Genomic DNA, 17,963 nt, shown 5'->3' on the forward strand with positions numbered 1-17,963 from the left:
GGGAAAACCCATGAAAAAATTCGGTCACCCGACGTTAGTAGGTAGGGGCTGTTTCTTTGTCCTGTAAATTAAACGATATGAGTTCTGCGCCAAGCCTGTTTTTAGCGTGGGTGCAACAGAACACAAAGAGGCCTGTGTTTTCTTCCCTCTCTTCCTGGTTTTCGGGATCTTTACATTTCTAGTGACAATTTTTTACAAACCAAATCGAAAACGGGTGGGTTTATTTTTTTTTTAATTTGCAAGGAGTCAGGAAAAAAATATAGTAACAATACTATTTCATATTTCGACCTGAAACTGATTTTGCATTGAGAAGGTCGTAGTTACATTTCTAGTGACATGATAATTTTCTGCAAACCGAATGGAAAATGGTGGGTTTGGGGGCTTTCCCCCCAAATTTATGATTTTTTTTTACAATTGGGCTTTGGGCCCCCTGAATTCGTTCAGTGTCTCAAATGTCACCAAAAATTATAGTAGAGACCCTGAGCAACAAAATACTTTTTACTTCATGTCTGTGCACAACAGAAGTGATGCTATACGCTTTTGTTTCATATACTACTGACTATTAAAAATAATTTAAATATCCCGCCGTACCGTGAAGCATTGTGGGTGTTCGGGCATCGTAAACTAAGGGTTAAACACGAATGGCCCCTCCCGAAAATAATTCCAGCTATGCTATTCGAGAGCACTCAAGCATTAGGGGAGCATGAGCACCGCTTTCCTCCGTTGATCAAGTTTTTCAAAATTCTGCAAGAACAAAATCTCTATTTCTCTCTGTAATTTTATAGTACTTACAAACTACTATTTGCTAATGTAGCATCGGTGGCATCTAAATTATATCATAATGGATTTGAAAAGTGGCTCTAGTAGGCAATGAAAATATATCGCATTTTTGTGTTCCAGCCAGAGTGGGTTAACCATTAAGCACATACTTTAGAGCATCAAGGGGAGGAGGCACTACACAATTGATGACAAACTTTAAATTGAAATGAAGAGGAGAGATATAGAAACAGCAAATATATATTTCTTTCTAAGGGATCTGTCACACAACCCTAACTTCACCATCTACTAAAGGTATACTCAGTGCTTCAAAAGCTGATTGATGCCTACCCAGAGGACTTCCAACAATAATTTCTCATTTGACCTTCAGCAGTTATTCATTCATATAGTATGTACAGCCACCAGCAAAAGTATCATCCCTCTAAGTGCTCTAATTCCATTACTTGGGGTCCAGATAATTTGCATTGTAAAACGCCTGGGTAGATGCAACCCAACTTACACGAAACTTTTCTTCTCACTGACAGCAGTTCATAGCACTGAGAGGTCTTCATGCATGTAAAATTTTAAGTAAATGACGCACAAAACATTTCTCCATTCTGAGATAGATCTCTCTGCTTCAGGGCGTTTTTTTTTTTTTTTCAATGAACACCATGTATTAATAACAATATTGCTGTGTAAGGTATTATTTCATACTGTATGTTCAAAGAAATAAAAACACTGACACGCATGAATCAGGAAATGCTTGAAAGTAGATGAAAATATCAAATCTAAAACAACTGCTAGAAATAAGTTTGTAAATCGTTGTTTCCATTGACAGACCCTCTACCATTCTCATTCCAACATCTTTTTCTTTCTGGAGAGATCTTGCTTGCCACACTGGATATGTACTGAAATTGAAACATTTGAAAGTTTCAACCTGTCCGGGATTTGAACACGCCGAATAGAAGTTCAATGCGCTAACCACTTACCTACGGCGTCACTTCAGCTTTCACTCTTAGCTAGTTAAAATCGTTCCATGTAAGGCTATAAACAAGATACTAATAATCGTATAAGACGTCACAATGACTTAATCGAAGTTCCCTTTTTAACTCAAAAAATTATATAGACCGTCAATGAAGAAAATATCACAAAATGTTCAAGTTGAGGCTACGTCAATTTTTAACGATGGTCCCGATTTACATTACTATTCTTCCTCACTCTAACTTCTAATTTCCAAAGAAAAGGCGGCAGACATTATATTCTCATTATTTGAATTGTATCAACACATGTAGAAATAGAAATTTCTGCTTATATCTTTCGTTACTAGTTTATTTTCTTACCTTTGTATGAGGAATTTGGGACATATTACTGACAATTGTGAGGTGAAACCCATTGGGGGTTCGAGTTACTCTGAAGAGCAAGGTCGGAATTTTAACTGTCTTCGACATTTCTGTGTTCGTGTCCCTGTCTTGTTTAGAATAAGTTGAAAGGACTTGAGGTACCAATGACGAACAATACCACGGTTGGGACGATTTTTTAAAGAAGAAAAGATTGGCAGAACATGAAACTCCTGTGGCAGAGACCCGGGTTCGAATCCCATCATGGCAATTATTTTTTATTCGAAGATTTTAGGTAATTGGTATTGTAAGTCCGTTATTTCTTTATTATTATTGGAAAGTCGAGACTTTGCTACATATTATATTATATGAAGTTTTTGATTATTCAAGTCTTTTTGTTGATATGGAATGCATCTGAAATGGTGAATTGCTTAGAACAATAATATTTCTATCGCTGTTTATTAAGGGATGAAAAACTTGGCGCGAAGTGACTTCAGCAAATTGCACACTTTTACAATTTCAATGTTGTAAAACTCTTATTTCGGTCATAATAAAATAGAAAGTGTTATGTAGAAACAATAGTCAAGAGAATTCAAATCTTAATTGTCGAAGTAAATTGTTGAGATACAAACTAACCATCAATTATGGTGACACCTAATTCGTACCTTATCGTCTACACTTCGACTTTTCCGCAGTCCGACTCATAAATGAATCATGTTCTGGATATGAACATTTGATTAATCTATTACATGAAAAAGAGGTGCAATTTATTTCTAAAATTAATACTATAATTCCATGTGATTTTAGGCAAGGATGTTCTCATAGGCATAAAAGAATGATATTCAGCCTTCTAATGGAACTCACGAATTTGGCATTTAGTGGTTTTTCGCTATATGAGGTACATAAATTAAAGAACTCTATAAACCTTCTTAAAGACCAGCAGAATATCTTAATACTCAGATTCAGGAAATCAAAGAAAGTAATTTTCGACTAACCCATATTGTCTCTAATTTCACAGTAGCAATCGAAAAATTGGTTTCTCAGACATGAGATTTTACAATATGTACTACAGCAACAAATGAGCGATTTTTGATAACTTTTTTAAACTTTCAGCTCATAGAGCAGTATTTTGACTTAATAATACAAAGTATATTAGATAATAGAATCAATGATGCACTTATAAAGCCAACACTTGCTAAAAATATTATATAGGGTAACGCAAATTTAAGAGGCACTTTAATGGAACAAGACTTAGGGCTTTTTTTAAATCAATGTTCCAAGGCATATTTTGTATCATTTGATTCAAACAAAGCAAATTTAGATATTATATTACAAACCCCTATCATAAGGGATGGTAATTACCACTTTCTTTATAAAATAAAGGATTTCTGACGGATTCTTCATATCTTCGCTTACAAATACCCGAATTCGCAATATGGACATCAGGGATCTTTGAATTCGATGTTTCACTTTGCCAAATACATCGTATGATGGAAATCTGTAAATTTCAAACTCAAGCCAGATCCCAGAAAACGGATTGTTTGTATGATCTTATTTTTCGAAATATAACTACTTGCCATATTAAACCCACATTATCAAAAGCAGAATTATTTTATTTGTATACAACGGGACTTCTATTCACAACAAGGAAAATAGTAAGAATAGCTCACCAAAGAAATCATATAGTTGTCACAGATGAAATGGATCACTCTCTAACTTATTTTTTTCCCATATGAAGATTATGAATATATTAAAACAGACCCCCCTCAGTTTACCTACTAGACATACCGGTATTAGTGGATATTGTTGCAGCATTTAGATATGAGGAACTTTAACGCCCTGCTTGAGCATCGAGGCTAAATGTTACGTGAAAGTACAGTTAAATCTCTCTTCAGAAAACGGTTATGCCGGCTAGGCTAAAGGAGACTGATATATATATCATTTTATCAGTCTACTCGATATTGGGAAAATCAAAATCTCTAACTGTTGGCCTGCGAAGACGTGATATGTGGTACGTATACTTTTTATACATATTTTCTGTTTATTCTGGAGTTTCTTAACACACAAGGGTGATCATGTTCACTTGAATGTACCTTGGAAATTTCATTCTGAATGGTGAGGAAATTTACTACTGCATTATTATATATTTCTTGTATTTGCATTTTGTAGTCTTACGTCCTACGTTCTTTCTTTCGACTAAATAAACTAAGAAGTTATAATCATAGTGAAAGAACAATATATGAGATCAGTGCCCTGAGCGGGATTTGTACCGCCAGAGACAGGTTTCAGAATCGTCTACCTATAGCCTCAGACCAGACTGTTTGGTGAACTTGTGTGTAACTTAGTTTTACACAATCACAGTTCAAATTTCTCAAAGAACCGCTTATCACCCTATATTTTCATTTTACTCCACGGATTTTTTTTTTCTGAAAACATTTGTTCAGCTGTTCCTACCTACAAGAAATTTCTTACATTAATAGTTCCAGAAAACTTCGATACATTTATTTACTGCTGATTAGTAGGTGTTTACACTAACCCTAAACTTATTAGTAATAGTAATTAATAATAGTGCAGACTGAAAATTACGTTCTTCTTTCTCCATTATACTGACTGGAGCATTTCCCAATTACTAACATAGAGAAAGTAACAACTTTTTACTAAACCTCTGAATCAAGGAACATGATGGAAATCACTACCCAACACACAGAACCTAAACTGATGTAGTATATTTTGACGCATTTAGTACACATGGTATGGATAATATATATTATTTTAGTAAAGCATTGAATTTATGGAGTTAATGATGCCAGTTACAAGTTGAAGAAACTTAATTGCATTTAGCACTTATTTACCAACGAAATTTAGCTGCTTTTTATGCACACGTTTTGTTGTACATAATAATCAGAAGAAACTGAACAAATGTCTTCATTTCTTCAAAACGTTCAGTATCTTTCACTAGATGGTGCACAAGCATGGGAACTATATTAAATATTTTTGGATGAAAAACATCCATGCAATTAAATTAACATGGTGAGGCATATGTACTTAATCGTGATTTTTTTTTCTTACTTCCAATCAATCAATCATTCACTCCATCCAGCCATTCATAAAAATTATATTACGAGCTCCGGTTAGCAAAGCCGAGCTGAACAAAGCCTTGTTGAGAAAAATGCGTTTTAAGCTTCCTTTCACAAGAGATAACTCAATAAAACGTTCCTCTATCAAGTTATTGTTATTGTGAAAGGTCGAACTTCACACCATTTACCCAGTGTAAATATGGTTGCTGCCACATATTACTTTGGGTAAATAAACAAATGATCCGATGTTGAGTTCGCCCTTATTACCTGGAACGCCTCATATATTACACTGGTATACAAATTTTGATCAAGGTAGTGCTTATGTTGGTTTTTCGTTGGTTTCTTAATGATTTGCACCCGCTGAACACGGATATGGCAGTTATTTCCCCGTAATGTCAAAATTTATGATGATATAAGCATATCAGATTTTATTAAAACAGTAACATATTATACAATTGTATCTTATGAGAACATTGAATTACAAGCATAACACAAACATTGTAGTCGTGCTTCTGTTGATTTTTCATTGTTTTCTTAATGATTTGCACCCGCTGAACACGAGCATGGCAGTTATTTTTCCGTAATGTCAAAATTTGTAATGATATAAGCATATTAGATTTTACTCAAACAGTAATATATTATACAATTGTGTCTTAGAGGAACATTGAACTAGAAACATAACACACACATTTTGGACATCAACTTTTTGGGTAACAAAAATCTGCATAATACCTAAATACCAAAATATATGAATATTACATTTATAAAAAAATGTATACAAAAGTACTTGAGATTGGAGGAAAGTGTTCATCAAGTACTGGAATTCCGTAATCAAAAGTCAAGGTTAGTGGTTCTCTTTCTTTTGTGGGAAACGTTCACTTCGTCACGGATTAACCTCCAAATATATCACCCATCATTGCACAGTCCCACCTTCCTTGGTATCTGCTTTCCATTACTTGAATGTCCTTATGGAAACGTTCCCCTGATTTTCGCTAACATCTCCTTAATTCTCCCTAAAGAAATCCAAGTGTGAATAAAGCATATGTAATTTTAAAGACATTCTACATCCCATTGCTCGATATTGATCAATGAGTGTTTTAACTTGGTGATCAAACGCTTCACTTCGGTTATGCACCAGAAATCCCATCACCAATTTATGAAAGGCCTCCCATGCGTTTCTTTCCAACTCCGTCGTTTTTTGTTTAAGTATAGCACTATTAAACATGACATGAATCTGAGGCCCTGTGAAAATGCCAGCCAGAACTTTTGCCTCTGCTAAAGCTGGAAACATTTGTTTGATTCATTATAGGGCAGGCCCAGAACTTTCACAAATTGTTTTGCCAATCCCAACTTAATATGTAATGTTCGCATGAGAATCTTCTCCCTGGGCAGTAATGCTTCATTTATCACATTATGTGTTCCTGGAATAAGCTCCGTTCTTTCAGGCCACACGGTTTGATCATAATGCTGGTTAGTTGTCCGACTGTCACACAGACATAGAAAGCAGGAATATTTAATATAACCACTTTGCAACCCAAGAAGAAAACCAATAATTTTGAAATCCCCACACACATCCCTTTGATGTTCCTCATATTTAGTTTTCTCCAACATCAGCTTCACACTTGAATAACTCTATTTAATCAATTTACAATTCTGCTATGTATCTTTAGAATCTATATTCTCTGTTTCCTACTCCGAACAAATATCTTTAATAACAAATGCGATACCACTAGCGAGTATCGAAATAAAAGCACGCAAATTGCTATGCATAAATCAGTATAGGAGAAAAATAAAACATGCTTATATCACTGAAAATATTGACACTACATAAAAATAAGTGCCAGATTCGTGTTCAGGGGGTCAAAATACATAAAAATTCATCAAGAAATAATAATAAGCAAAATTTTGTATACCAGTGTTATCAATCTTATCTTTATGTAAGACCTAGATCTCGAAGAATAAGAACCACCACTCGTGTTTTAACCAAAGCGTTGCACATCTAGCAGGGTTTCATCTGCTACTATGTTCAAGGAAGCCAATTGCTCTTTCCGGCTACGGGGACCCTTGTAGAAATACGATGAATTTAAATGAAGTAAAGTTGAAATATTTGCATACTACAAAAAACCGAAATACCATAGTATAATTATCCAAACGGATTCACATTTGTAAGCTGTCATAGAAGATGAAGTCAAAAGAGACTGGCCTACCAGACCCTTGCAGCGGAATGTTAGGAAAAAAATATATTCCCGGAGATACTTTTTCTTAACATTACCCTCTTTGAGATGCTTCATATATTATACATGCAGGGATGACAACAGCACACCAACACACGCTGATGGGCTTCCACATAGATGACTGAAGTGCTCTCTAAATTATGATAATTCGTCGTTCCATCATCAGCTGTGTTCTGTGAGACTTAACGATTGCCCGACAACGCACTTCCCACCGAAGAATATTAATTGTTAATTGAAATTTAGCGTTCTGTTTCAGCATTCTACTTCTTTGCATGTATACAAGGCGTAATTTATTACATTGTTAGGACGCTTTCCAGAGGCCGGAAACTGTTCGCACCTTACGAGAAGAAAGGGAATGCTTCGGAAGTCCAGACAATAGTCAACTGAGCCTGTATCGGGACACTTCACTGGGATGTCAGTGAAAAGAATAGCACGAATCCTGGTCTTAGTTCCATCCGTCTCTAAAATGCCATCGATAATATGGCTGTGTGACTGAACATTTTACCCTGATGCAATTTCACCTGGTTAGTGTCCGCTCCATACAGCATGGAAATTTCGTTGTACATAGCCGTCAAAACATGTTCCTGGTAATATGCAGCATTTATTTTTACACTGCCTGCCAGCTGCGCGACGTAATTTTTCTTTTCCTAAGTAAAATCCATTCACAATTATGAATTGCGTGAAACTGCGTCAATAACTTTCGATACATTGACGGACGAAAGTGTTTCGTTCGTTTGCATCGTCACTTCCATACGTGATTGTTCGAACCTTTTCACAATCGTTCAGATATATCTCGTCTATGGTGACTACAAATTTCTACCGATCTCTCCCAGGTGGTGCTTGTACAGCTTTCTGCAGTTGGTCTTCTGTTACAGTACATGCCTAGCCTTCAGTGCATGAACATTTCCCTTATGGACCACGTTGGGACGTAAACTTTTGGAGAATGGCATAGTGGATGGTTGATTAGGCCACATGGGCTATAACACGGTGTGACGCTAGATTCTCTGACGTTATTCATGTATTAATTCCCCGTAACAACGGTGGTATCACCTTCAATAGAGTAAATTTCGTCCGTGATACAGAGTCTGTGCGCGGTCGCGCTGCATGTTGTCGCACTATATGCCCAATGGAGAGTTCAACAAGTCCGTGTTCGTGGCACTGTTAAACTAAGCGGGAACTGAAGTATACATCTGATAATACTCAATGCAGTCTTCTCAGAATATATTCACTTTCGGCACCATTACAAATGTAATGAACTCTCAGTTTTACGTTCCACGCTTATGCTGTGTTGCATAAAAGAGACGATCATAAGAATGAATTAAATGGTGGAATGAAAAATGCAAGAAGAAACGCGAGAACCCCGAGAAAACCTTCGCACATAGTATTTGTTCACTACAAAGCCCACGCACCGGAGGTGAACGCTCTACTAGAGCCACCACGGCACCATTAGATTTCACACAAAACGACTACTTTGCTTGTAGACATTACTGCCTTAGTGGTGCAACTTTCACGTTTCTGGGCTGCTCGTACATCGGACCGTGTCCTTCGCATCATTTCTTCTGTTTGAAAGTCTACCAGCTTATATATACACGTATATTCATCCCCATTTGAGGTATTTCATGCAAATTCATGTAAAGAACAGACACAGACGTAAGTAGAAGGGTTCCAATAGAAAGGTGGGTGAACTGTATTAAGTTTATGATCGTATGTCTATATTGGCAATATACACTCACAAAAACTAGACACACCAGAATTTTTTGCCGTTCTCCCTACAACACACAGTCTGTGTATAGGAACTATGGCACATCTATGTACATGATCATAAAACCATCCCTATTGCTGTTAGCTATAATCATTATATAATTTATGGACGCTGATTCTGTAATACAGTTACAGAACAGGCGAATGTAGTTTAAATACGAGGGTGGGCTGATAAGTTCTCGGCCCGACCTAGAAGGACTTGCGCCGCAGGCATGAAAGTGTGAGGCTATTCAACATAGTCCCCTCGAAGGTCAACACACTTGGCACTTCGATGCTACAACTTCTCCAACCCCTCAAAAAAACTCAAGGTCTGCAAAAAAAACTGTTCCGCAGCTGTTATCACCTCTTCATTATTGAAATTTCTGTCCTTTCAGTGCTGTTTTGAGTTTAGGAAACAGATAATAATCAGAAGGGGCAAGATCTGGCGAGTAAGGTGGGTGACCAATGCACTGAAACCCTAGATCCCTCAGAAAATCTATTGTTCTGCCAGCCTTGTGGACGGGAGCATTGTCCTGCAAGAACAAGACACCTCGTGTCAACTTTCCCCGGCGCTTTTCATTAATAGTGTCCTTTACCTTAGCCAGCAGACTGCAGTAATACTCTGCAGTTATAGTTTGGCCCTTAAGCAAAACAGCAGAATATTGAGGCAAGCACCTTGCCTGTGGACTTCTGTGCTTTGAATTTTTTGGGCCTTGGAGATCCTGAGTGGCACCACTCGCATTACTGCTGTTTGGTTTCCGGATCAAAGTAATGCAACCACGTTTCATCCTGGGTAACAAGCCCATTCAAAAAATCGTCCTTGGAGTTCGCAAAATGCCGTAAAATCACTGCGATGATCTCACACGTTCGCGTTTCTGATCCGCGTTCAAACATTTCGGAATCCATTTCGCAGAAAGCTTGCGCATGTCCAACTGATCATGGATTATTGACCCAACACGTTCTTTGGATATGTGCACTTTGTCAGCTATCTTCTGAAGCAAAATCCGTCTGTTGCTCAAAATCAGGTCCACTTTTTCCGGAGTTGATACTGACACTGGCCTGCCACACCTGTCACCATCTTCCGTTGAAAATTCACCATGCTTGAAGTTCCCACACTATTTCTTCACAGTGGAGTATGAAGGGCACTGTTCATCCAATGTGTCTAGCATGCAACCATGGATTTCCTTGGGCGACTTCTGTTGCAGGAAGAACAACTTCATTACACCTCGCAACTCCTCTTTGGTGAATTTGATATCTGGCTCCGTCATGATGGTTCATTCAATTACCTGTAAAATAAAAACTGTTCATGGTACAATCGTGAAATTTGGTACTTAAACATATAAAAGATCAACATTTCACATGACATCAATTATATCAGGGTAGTACATTCGGAAGGGGGTCGGGCCGAGAACTTATCAGCCAACCCTCGTATAATGTTCTATTTCAGAAATTTCCACACTGCCTCTTTTTCACACAAATATGCGTGTTTTATTTCTTTCCCTTTTCACATTGGCTGGAAAACCCGAAAACTGTTAATTACAAGGAATAGTATTAACGTTTTCGATTGCACTGCCAATATTACTATCTTTCAGCCCCACGTATTCAACATATTAATTTTTCAGTGAAAATAGCAAAAGGAAATAAAGGGTACAGACACAGACAGAGATAGACACAGAGAGAGTAAGAATTCAAGTAATAAACAGAAATGCAAAACATGTACTTGAAAAATAATACACTACAAATTAACAAGAAACACAGTGCTGGATTTTTTCTTTGTTTCTTAGGTCAATAGTACATAGTTTTTCAAGTATAAAACATCAATTCATGGGAAGTACTAAACCACTATAAAAGGCCGAACTAGATCTACAAGGAGTTAGCCCCTTTTAAAATCACAAACTATCGGAATTTACTTTGTACATTCTTTTGCATATATGTATTTTTTAAATCATCTTTAAAAAGCAACATACTACGGCTAAGATATCACCTGATTTATTTCCAATTCATATTTGACATGTCACAAATTAAAGATATATGTATATACAAGCAGTTCTTTGCAAAATTTGTCAGTACCATGGAAAATATGAATGCAGTTTTTTGCACCCTGAAAAAATAAAAACAAAATAAACACGATTGGAGAAAAAACTATATATATATAATATCCCTGTTTTGATCTGCATCACCACATGTGCATCATCAGTAAGAATTTCCACTGAGGTGGTAGGAATTTATTGCCCGTATAAGGTACATGTAATATATGGATAAATAACGAACCCGGTGATAACCATTTCGTATTCATTATCAATTACATTTATATTTATAAGGAATTCCTTTTGGGTGGGTATCTTTATTCCCCCACAAGAAAGAAGAATAAAATAATATCAATGCTTTCATTATACATGTCTTATAATACAGAACTGATCTTTTAAAAAGAAATGAATGTAGATTTAAAAAGACACTTAACTAAAGAATACCATTTACAATTTATGTTATAAAGCCAATGATCTGTTTCATTTGCATATATGTATTGCACTAATTGGCTATGGATTTATGAAGTTTTTTGTCACATGAATCTGGTGTTGATGAGCAAAATTATATTACACAGTACACAGTGTCTAACACTCATTCCTGTATTTTTTTTAAATACAATGCAGTCTATGGAAGTGATTGCATAATTACATTCACTAGTTTATGAAAAATAATAACAACAATGGAATTAAGAGTTCTTCTAATCACCAACTCGAAAATTTCTATGGAAATTCAAACAGTTGGAATACTTTACTGCCTAACAGAGAAATACAGTTCTCTAAAAAGTAAACAAAAACATACATTCTCTTCTTGTTCCCCCTTCCCCCCTCCCGATGTATGAAAGCACACTCCAAATATCCCACCCTCCCTATTTTGCTGTCTATCACCATTTTTAAAATAGCACTCTCGCATTTACTTTCAAACTTGTTTCTTTTTCTTTGTTTTAACATCATCATGGCACATTACTGGGTACGCTGGGTAATAATTCTATTGACTGGGAGATTAATACAATATAATATAATAATTATTATGTATATGTATATATATATATATATAATTTACAATTTTTTAACACTTCGTTTTCTTTTTTCGACAATTATTTCTAAAGGATGGTTCAGTTTCTCACCATGGATCCCACTATAAGTTTTTTTTTTCTTTTTTGGTTCAAAGATAGTGTATGTATATATGTATGTGTACCTATGTGTTTGTGTGTGAGAGATTCCGAAGCACTATATCGTATGGCAGAGGATATTCATATTTAGTCTTTTTCGACTATGTTGTAACAAGAGGTTCTTTTCAAGTTCTGCAGATAGTTCATGGATCATCGTAAATTGCATAAAAATGAATAATAATAATAATAATATAATAATAATAACGGAGCTACATAGTAGTTCTACTTAAATACATTTTTACAGTTAAACACACAGTTTTTTCACTCTGCCTAGGTATGTCTTTATTTGTTCCAGCCTTATTTTCACCAGCCTGTGATTGTTTCTGCTTTCTTCTACGCTTTACAAAAATACACTAGTTTCACGAAGGAAACTTTTTAAATACGGATAAGAAACCAGCGAGCAGCGGGACGAGGGACTATGTGTATTGTGTGTTTTGTGTGTATATGGTTGCTGTGGAGACAAACAAATAATTCTGTTTGAGAGACGATAGGCTGGTTCACACACACATTGACTCAGTCCCTCTTCCCCACCACCTCTGCGTTGTTTCTTTGTGGTCTCTTCCACGTCACCCCAATGCGCCGTCTTTTATTACGTGTACTGCTTCATGCAATTTTCCCTTTTCATGCATTTTCACTTCTTCAAACGAACACTTTTGCCTGGGCATCTGCGCCAGCACTTGCAATGTAGGGTTTGGATGGGTGGAAGGCCACATCAAATATACTTTCGTCAAACTTCTTTCTGTGGGCTGTGATTTCTTGTACACACGTCTTGTTGTCTAAGTTCCATAATCGAATGCTGCAATCATGACCTGTAAATAAAGCATTATTCAGTATATTCCGAAGTTTACAAGCTACATAACTGTGGATCCTATAAGTGAAAAACGGCTCTAAGACAGATACCAAAAACATTAGTTATGTCTGACAGAAAGAAACTTATTACTGTTAGGATGACTGAATCCGCTAATTCAAGCAGAACAACACTTTAAAGGTTAATTTCAATATCAACTACGCGTTTTATAAGTAAAATAGATCGAAGTAGGTGTATTATAAAATATGTTTCCCTCTCTGTAATACTTGTTAAACTTGGGCAATCTTTTGGCTTGACCTCATTACCACACTTTTATTCTTATGCTCTAGTTGAACTTTTGTACGCTGCCTAAATCAATATTCACCAGTGTATGTATTTATATTATTTACTGTGAACAGAAATGAATTCCCAAAACATCCCTAATTATTGTTGTTTCATAACGTCGATTAACATCATAGTGAATGTACCAATGAGACAAGACGTCCAAAAAATAAGCACAGGAGTGTTGTTCATTGCTTCTCATTGCTTTTCATTAATATTGTCACTATAATAAGAGTCATTTTCTCAATGACGCTTTCTTCATTTATTATCTATAATTCCCAAGTCAATTGCACTAATTGAATCCCATCCAGACGCCTGTATGGATTTATTGGGGTATGGATGACCGTTTTCACAGTTTTCTTATCGTATTTAATAATAATTTTGAAATGCAATTTTTAGTTTTACGTCCCACGATTATGATTTTTACGGTACACGAGACGGATGATTAATGAAAGGTGGAATGAGAATTTTGGGCACGCTAAATTATAATGAAAATATGGATTACAAAGATAGTCAAAAATGATTTTCACTATACACACTATTTATGAAACGCAAAATAACCTATACCCTTATACGTAAACAAGAGTAGAAGTGAGTAACTCTTCACCGTCCAAGTCATACTACTACAGGTTTATGTGCATGAAATTCGGACAGAAAATTCATTTTTGTTTTTTCCATGGGACATTTAAAAAAAAATCAATTTTATTCAGAAAGTGAGGATATGCTTGAGACTGGAAGTGCGAAATTCAGTATATATACTCTCCATTAAAAATAAGAAACTTCAGTATTCGAAAATCCCCTACGAGGGAGGGCATTTTTTACTCGAAGTGGCTAATATGAGAATTCACTTTAATTGGAAGTATCAAATTCGGAATACAGACTTATTTTAAAATAAGGGGATACAAGTTTCAGCAATTTCGAAAATTCTGATTCTAACGAACAAAGGAAAGCCATTTCTACAATATCCAAATTCATTTTATTTATTCAGAAAGTGCTTAATGTGAGGATTCGCTGAAGTCGTAGCTGTGAAATTTGCCATACAAATTATAAAATAAGGAATGCATGTTTATGCGTTTTATGAAATTCCGTTCCTAAGAAAAAGAAAGAAAAAAAAGGGGGGGGGGGTATTTCTATAACGTTGAAATTTCCTTTTATTCAGAAAGTACTGAATTTGAGAACTGGCTCAAGTCTAAGATGTGAAATTCGGTGTATAAACTTTTAAAAATAAGGGAACAAGTTGTTCAGAGATTTCAAAGATTCCCCTCGAAGATGGTTTCTAAAATACTGGGGTTTTCCTTTCTTTATTCAGAAGTGTCTAATGTGGAGTCTGCTTATTTTTGAGGTGAAATTGGGTACATAAACTCTTTAATTAAAAGTAAAGAAATAGATGTTTCGCTTATTATTATAAGTTTAACGTCCCATAGTTATGACTTTTAGGCTAGAGACAGATTAACGAATGCGACTGATAAAATTATTTGAAAATCACCGGTAATCGAACCCGGGATAACGAGTACCAGAGGTATACGCGCTATCCACTAGGCCAACAAGGCACATGTTTCAGTGTTCTCTAAAATTTCGCTCCTAAGAGGGGAAGGACGTTAATTTCAATAATATCGAAATTTCCCTTTCAACATATAATATTGAAATTTAAGAAGTGCTGAATTTGAGTATTCCCTTAAATTTGGTGCGTAAACTCTTAATTAAAATAAAATACACTTTTTACAGTTTTTGAAAATACTGCTCCTAAGCGCGGAAGGAAGCCTTTTTTGTAACATTCAAATTTTCTTATATTTATTATTGTAAACACGTGTTTCAATGTTTTCTCGAAAATTTCATTTCTTAAGGTGAAAGGAGATTATTTCTTTAATATTCAAATTTCTGGCTTTATACTTATTACACTTTACTCTTCTTGTGTGAAGTATAGGCATTTCTGCAAATATTTAGTAATTGTTTACAATAACTTTGATGAAGAAGGCATTTTTCAAAAATGCCTACTTTTCAATGAAAACAGCGAACAACATAGATTTCGCTAGGTTTTATATTATGAAGTAATTTTCAATACGACCAGCGACGAAGTGCTTTTAACAGAATTTACCAAAGCTGAGATGAAGTAAGTCGTGCATTCCTTCTTTAAGGAAAGGTTTAACAGCAGATAGACACGGCGACATTCAAATGGAAGAGCAGAAGAAATTGATTAACTATGGCTTATAATGAAGATTCGAAAATACAATGGTATGATCAGATTCCATACGGAAACCAATCTTCGAATGTTAAACGTATAAACTGCACCTGAAGTCCGAACTGGAAAGAAGAAAGCTTGTAGAGCAACAGAAAGGGTAGTCTTACTACTTTAATGGATCTTTAGAACCGTTTGATCGCACTAGAAAATGAAATGAAATCTTTTACGTTTCACAGTTATGCCGTGAAGGCTAAAAGAGACCGTGGTGATGAGAAATGAATGAAATGATGGAATGAAGAAAGTGAGCGGAAACAGAAAAACCTCGAGAAAACCCACGCACACGGCGTTTGTCCACCACAATGCTCACTTGGCACGAGCTGGAATCGAACCAGGGATAGCACCAAAGGTGAATCTCCACCACTAAGTCACCGCAGCCCCCATGTTCGCACCGAAGAAAGATATAGATAATTTAGAAGCTATTGAATGACAATTCTGGTGGATAGTAGATGAAAAATCTGGTGGATAACCACAACGACACAAAGTACTAAGAGTAGGAAAAATCTTAAAAATACATGTAAAGGAATCTCAGAATAAAAACGGCATCTGAAGAAAAGAAGAAAAACGAACAATGATAATGACTACGGCTCGAATTTGTAAGACCTAAAAACTAAAAATATGCCTGCATTTATGCTTTAAAAATTACAGAATGGCCCACAAAAATATACACACTTAACAAAAATTCCTAATTCTTAAGAATAGTAATTCTATTATGAAGTTTACCAAGTTATTTTGTCCTGAAGAAATATTTACAATCTGAAGCAGCGATTCCAGCACATTTACTCCATAAAGAGAAAAGCTGAATGGGGTTTCGTTAAAAAGTTTATAAAGTTATTTTTTCTTGAATAAATGTCCTTAAGCCGTGAAGCATCCATCACAGCACAATGCAAACCCGAGCATAAAAGGTAAAGTGTAATTACTAATAGTTATAGGTGGAAGATGTACACCTACCTAAAAATTTAGTATGGTACCGTAAAGCGATTAATACGGTATGGTACAATATACAATAAAGAAACTGAACCTCACGTATCACTGCAGAGGGTAAGATAGAAACAGCCAGATGCTGAGGGGTGAGATTTTTCTGGGCAGATACAGAACTGTCACCTCTCACACTGTATAGCATTCCTTCAAATCCCATACACAAAGGCCAAATATTTCTAAGAAACGAAGTTCCAAATAACCTCGCTGCCAATGTTGGCACGAGAAATGAGTGAAACTCGAAGATGACCAATAATAAGGCCTTATATCACTTCGCGCTCAAATATGACCTGCAGTTAAAATAATATTCAAATGTACGTTTTATGACCAATATAAATCGTGTTTTCCTGCTCACAGGAGTCAGAGATGTTATTTAATTAGACACTTAGGAAGACATCAGGATAAAAATATGACAAGTCATTGAAATTCGAGCGTTAGTAATAAATGTAAATATAGAAAATTGCATAAAATCGTCAGTCCAACATCTAAAAAACTAACTCATAAAAGAGCTACAATATCAAGTTAGGGTAGTTGTTTAATGTTTATTATCGTATTTTTAATTACAGAAATTGTCTACATCCTCCCCTCCCACGTTCTTTTTTTTTTTTTTCGAACATTTAATATGAACGCGTTATTCCTAGTTCGATCCCGGTAGGATGATTGTCTCGGATGTAAACCCGAATAGCCTTACTTTAAATAGTAGGTCTAGTCTCATATAACCTTAGTGCTGAACCATCTCACCTCAACTAAATGACCCTTCAACTTGAAAAAATAAAAATAAATTGGTTGTGTATCATTGATTATGAAGGTGAATGATGTTGTTCAGATTTATGAGCATCAATGTCGTATCTATCTCTGCTAAGGTTGAATATGAGGTTTGAATTAGACCAGGTTCGGAGTAAAATGCTCATATCTAGTTTGATAAGGCACAATACCACATTGTAGTTATATTGTACATGTTCATGTATGTATTGAAAAATTTATTATTACTTATATGCTAACCATTTTATAGAGTACTCTGTACACATACGAACTCCTTCGTAGTTATATGGTTAGCGTATGCGCCTTCGATGCAGAGACCTGAGTTCGATTGTCGGTGGAAGCTCATGTGATTCGGCTTCCACATTAAGTTCTAGGTTCATGTTTAATCACCCTCGGTGCTGAACGGGATGGTATACTCCAATTCTATCAACCATTTATATACCGGGTGTTTCAGACAAAATGTCCAGTGCCTATGAATCACAAACGGCTGCAGATAAAAAGATGAAACAAAATGTGAG

At 35.7% G+C, this 17,963-nt stretch overlaps 1 protein-coding gene across 2 annotated transcripts in view; it reads right to left on the minus strand.

The window, feature by feature from the left end:
* Positions 1-10,840: 10,840 nt before the first annotated feature.
* The window catches only part of Cka (Connector of kinase to AP-1), a 91,743-nt gene continuing 84,620 nt past the window's right edge, over positions 10,841-17,963 (minus strand). For both annotated transcript variants that reach the window (XM_081758974.1, XM_081758973.1), the window contains exon 13: positions 10,841-13,149. In XM_081758974.1, the coding sequence (XP_081615100.1) occupies positions 12,980-13,149 (170 nt within the window). In that variant the 3' untranslated portion in view covers positions 10,841-12,979. The remainder of the gene's footprint in view (positions 13,150-17,963) is intronic.

The sequence above is a fragment of the Thermobia domestica genome, chromosome 5 (assembly GCF_964235325.1).
Source record: "Thermobia domestica chromosome 5, izTheDome1.hap1.1, whole genome shotgun sequence".
Classification (NCBI taxonomy): domain Eukaryota; kingdom Metazoa; phylum Arthropoda; class Insecta; order Zygentoma; family Lepismatidae; genus Thermobia; species Thermobia domestica.